Source organism: Dendrobium catenatum, unplaced genomic scaffold (genome assembly GCF_001605985.2).
Source record: "Dendrobium catenatum unplaced genomic scaffold, ASM160598v2 original_scaffold_143249, whole genome shotgun sequence".
Taxonomy (NCBI): Eukaryota; Viridiplantae; Streptophyta; class Magnoliopsida; order Asparagales; family Orchidaceae; genus Dendrobium; species Dendrobium catenatum.
This window is the reverse complement of record NW_021461680.1, coordinates 1-3,828: the sequence shown is the minus strand read 5'-3', so window position 1 is coordinate 3,828 and position 3,828 is coordinate 1. Positions and strand designations below refer to the sequence as shown.

Sequence of the window (3,828 nt, the reverse complement as noted above, 5' to 3'; positions counted from 1 at the left end):
GTGAGCAAGATTTCTTAGCAACTTGCTATAATCAAAATTAGTCTTCTGATCTAATTCTGGAGCATCTGTAAAATTTTCTTTCGCTATTATGCGACATGTTGTATTTATATTGAACATTGAAAATTGCAATGACAATATATTTGATTACTTGGGCTTCTTATTGATATTAACGAGGAGCTCGAACTTATTGTACAATGGCTTCATGACTTGAGAAGCAATAGAAATACACCTTTGAAATAAAGAACGAAAAATTTCAGCAATGTATAGAATTTGAGATGCAAAACTTCCTATGGATGCACATAAGTTAATCTGTTGCAAAATGGTGACTTTACATTTCATCGAATAGCTTACGTCCATCTCTAAATTTCCAAAAACATCAAAACTCTTTTGACCCTTCAACAGTAACTAACATAAGGCAACATAGTGAACGAAGACATGGAAAAGACGATTAGCAAACAACAACCAATAAAAAACATGGAGAAGACAAAGAGCAAACAACAACAATGAAAACTATGACAACATCAACTAGGGAAGGCACAAACAACAACAGCAGGAATGACGAATGGTATAGACAAAAAGCGAACATTAGGCCTTCTAATGTTAAAAAAAAAAAGATGTGAAACCTTGTCAACCTAAGAAGATGTGAGGCCAACATAAGATGCGAGGTGTGGGAAACGCTCGAACACGACGAACGAGATGAAGAAGGCAAAAGGTCTGGACGATAAAGACGCTCGCTCCATTGAAGGGAAGATGACACAAGGCATATATGGATTTTTGACGAGGCTTAAACAGAGTGTTCGAATAGATGAAAATGGAGATTTTAGATGCTATATCAGTAAACAAAAAATTTGGGTGTTTAATATGTATTTTCAATAGTTTGAAGTGTTATGTACGGAAAAAAAACCAAAAAAAAAAATCAATTTTGTTAAAAAAAATATGTTCTTTTAGAGAGAGTGAGGTAGTAATGGACAGAGAAACAGATAGAAAATAAATTAAATAAAATTAAAAAAGCATTAAGCCTAAACTGTGCTTGATTAGTTGTGCCTGGCTACTTGTTTCTTTTTTAGTCATTTTTCACGACCTATTTAACTAATCCCCTCCCCCTAATAATTCTTTGAGAAACGCCTCAGAGCTTATAAACATATTGCCTTCTCCTTCTTAACGCCAAAGATGACCACCGCCGCCATGGTTGCCGCTGCGAAAGAAGATCACGTGCTCATCTTCCCTTTCTTATCCAAAGGCCATACCATCCCCCTCCTCCACCTCGCTGCCGCCCTGTCCTCCCGCAACATCCTTACCACTCTCTTCACAACTCCGGCCAACGTCCCCTTCTTCCGCCACCACCTCTTTTCCTTCGGCGCCAACGCCGCCAAAATCCAGCTTTTGATCCTACCCTTCCCCAACCACCCGGACCTCCCCGCCGGCGTCGAGAACACGGATTTCCTACCCTCCTTCTCCCTTTTTCCGACCTTCCTCGGCGCAACCACCTCCCTCCATGACCCCTTCCTCCACCTCCTCCGCAACCTCCTCCGCTCCCCATCCCCTCCCCTCTGCCTCATCTCCGACTTCTTCTTAGGCTGGACTCTCGCCATCTGTCGCCACTTCGGCCTCCCCCGCCTCGTCTTCCACGGCATGTCCACCTTCTCCATGTCGCTCACCAAGTCATTCTGGAAAAACATTCCCAAAGACGAGCCCTTTTCGGTCGCCGGGGCACCACCGGAGCTCCAGCTCACCTTAGCCGATTTGCCGGAAGGCGTGATCAACTCAGTCGATCCGCTTGACCCGGCGACTCACTTTTTTGAGTCGAGCGTACAAACAGACATCGAGAGTTGGGGAGTGATCGTCAACAGCTTCGCCGATATCGAACCGCCGGCATACATTCAACTCCTTGAATCATTCTACGGACCGGTTGCCGGAGGCCGACTTTGGCTCGTCGGCCCGCTAAACCTCCTCACCGAAACCGAACCGGTGGAGAAGCTCAGCTCTGAGTCGGAGTGTATTCGGTGGCTCGACCGGCAGCCCGATGGATCGATCATCTACGTGGCGTTCGGGACGCAGGTGGATATTTCTGATGAGCAGCTGGATGAGGTAGCCCACGGGCTGGTTCGGGCCGGGATCCGATTCCTATGGGCCGTGCGGTCGGAAACATGGCTGCCACCCATAGGTTCTGCAGATCTGGGGAGGATAGAGAGAGGGTGGGTCCCTCAAAAGCAGGTGTTGAGCCACGTGGCAGTCGGAGGATTCGTGAGCCACTGCGGCTGGAACTCGGTGCTTGAGGCGGTGTCGGCCGGCGTGGCGTTGCTGACGTGGCCGATGATTGCGGAACAGTGGTTGAATGCAAAGATGGTGGCGGAGGTGATCGGCGTTGGGATAAGGCTCCGAATCCCGGCTGCGGGAGTGGTGGTTGGAAGGAAGGAAGTGGAAGAAGGGGTGAGAGAGTTAATGGAAGGGGAGAAGGGGAGGAGGGCTAGGGAGAGGGCGGCTGAGCTGGCGGAGAAAGCTAAGGCTGCGGTGGTGAAGGGAGGATCGTCTTATGAGACCCTCGATAAGCTCCTAGAAGAGCTTAGGAAGGTTCCGACGGCTACGGCGGTGACGGAGGTGGAGGAAGGAGAAGCACGGGTTGAAGGGGAAGTGAAGATGGTGAAGATGGTGCATAGGGAATGGCGCGATGGTCCGCAGCCTCTGCATGCATGATGCATGCACCATAAAAATATCATTAAAATAATAATAGTATTCTCATATTTTAATCAGAGCGTTAGAAAAGATGATTTATAAGAGTTTCGGATCCGAATATTTTCATATGTATAATATGAATTTTGATTTTAATATATGAATATTTATCAAAGCACAAACAAAATTTTATAAATTTATCATCCACCATTAGAGAAATTATTACGTGTGGAATTGAGACGTGTTAAGATTTCAATAAAATCAAGTCACCTAACTTCTATGTACTAAAAAAAAAAAATTCTATGTACAAGTTCAATATAGAGTGTGTACAAATCATATAGCTTGATTTCATTAAAGTCTGGATGTGAGCAATGTTCGGAATCATCATCTAATAATTTATCCCATAATCAATTTGTTGTAGGAAAAAAAAAATTGGTGGTAAAGTTATTTTTTTAAATAACTTTTTAACAATTTTTTTAAAAAAACTAGTAGCCAAATAAAGATAGAAGATGTTCACTACCATTACAACAGACTTTCACAATACTTTTTTTATCCTACGACAACGATTGAAACACCTATTTGTTCTCTTGCAGCAGTTTAAAATCCGCTGCGCATTCGTCGTATTTGTCATTCTTGCAAATGGTTTCTAAAGTGCCCTTTAATTTGTTGTATTATATCTATTTTTAGCTGTGGTAATTTTGTTAGCTGTTTTAACCTCTACAAATATGCTGTCTTATAATGATTTTAACACCTACAAACATGAACAATTGGTCTGTAGCAGCAATTTTTACACCTATAAATATGAAATAGGGTCTATAGCGACAATTTTAACTGCTAGAATACTGCATTTTGAATCAATGACAATGATTAAAACCATTGCATTTATGACAATTTTTTTTAAAGAATGATTTTTAACATGTACGTACACATTTGATTTATCATTAACAATTTACAATCAATTCCAAAATGCATCACAAAAGTCAATCATACGAGAGGTCTACAACAATAAAATATATCAAAATACTTTTAAAGTTATAGAGTTTCTAATATCAGTGCCACTTTGTATTTAAAAAAAAAAAAATCAATATTGAGCATTATTAAAATTTGGGCCAAGTAACATCAAGTGTTGATGCATAGTTTTCCAGATTAATAAACTTG

General features: G+C 42.0%; 1 protein-coding gene across 1 annotated transcript; it reads left to right on the top strand.

The window, feature by feature from the left end:
* The first annotated feature begins 1,170 nt into the window (after positions 1–1,170).
* Positions 1,171–2,694, top strand: LOC110098548 (UDP-glycosyltransferase 73B4-like). The gene has a single exon (XM_020825414.2). It carries the CDS (start codon positions 1,171–1,173, stop codon positions 2,692–2,694), a length of 1,524 nt encoding a protein of 507 aa, XP_020681073.2.
* Positions 2,695–3,828: the final 1,134 nt, after the last annotated feature.

Excerpts from the sequence above, each read along its gene's own strand:
- LOC110098548 (XM_020825414.2), top strand. The coding sequence starts at position 1,171 with ATGACCACCGCCGCCATGGTTGCCGCTGCGAAAGAAGATCACGTGCTC.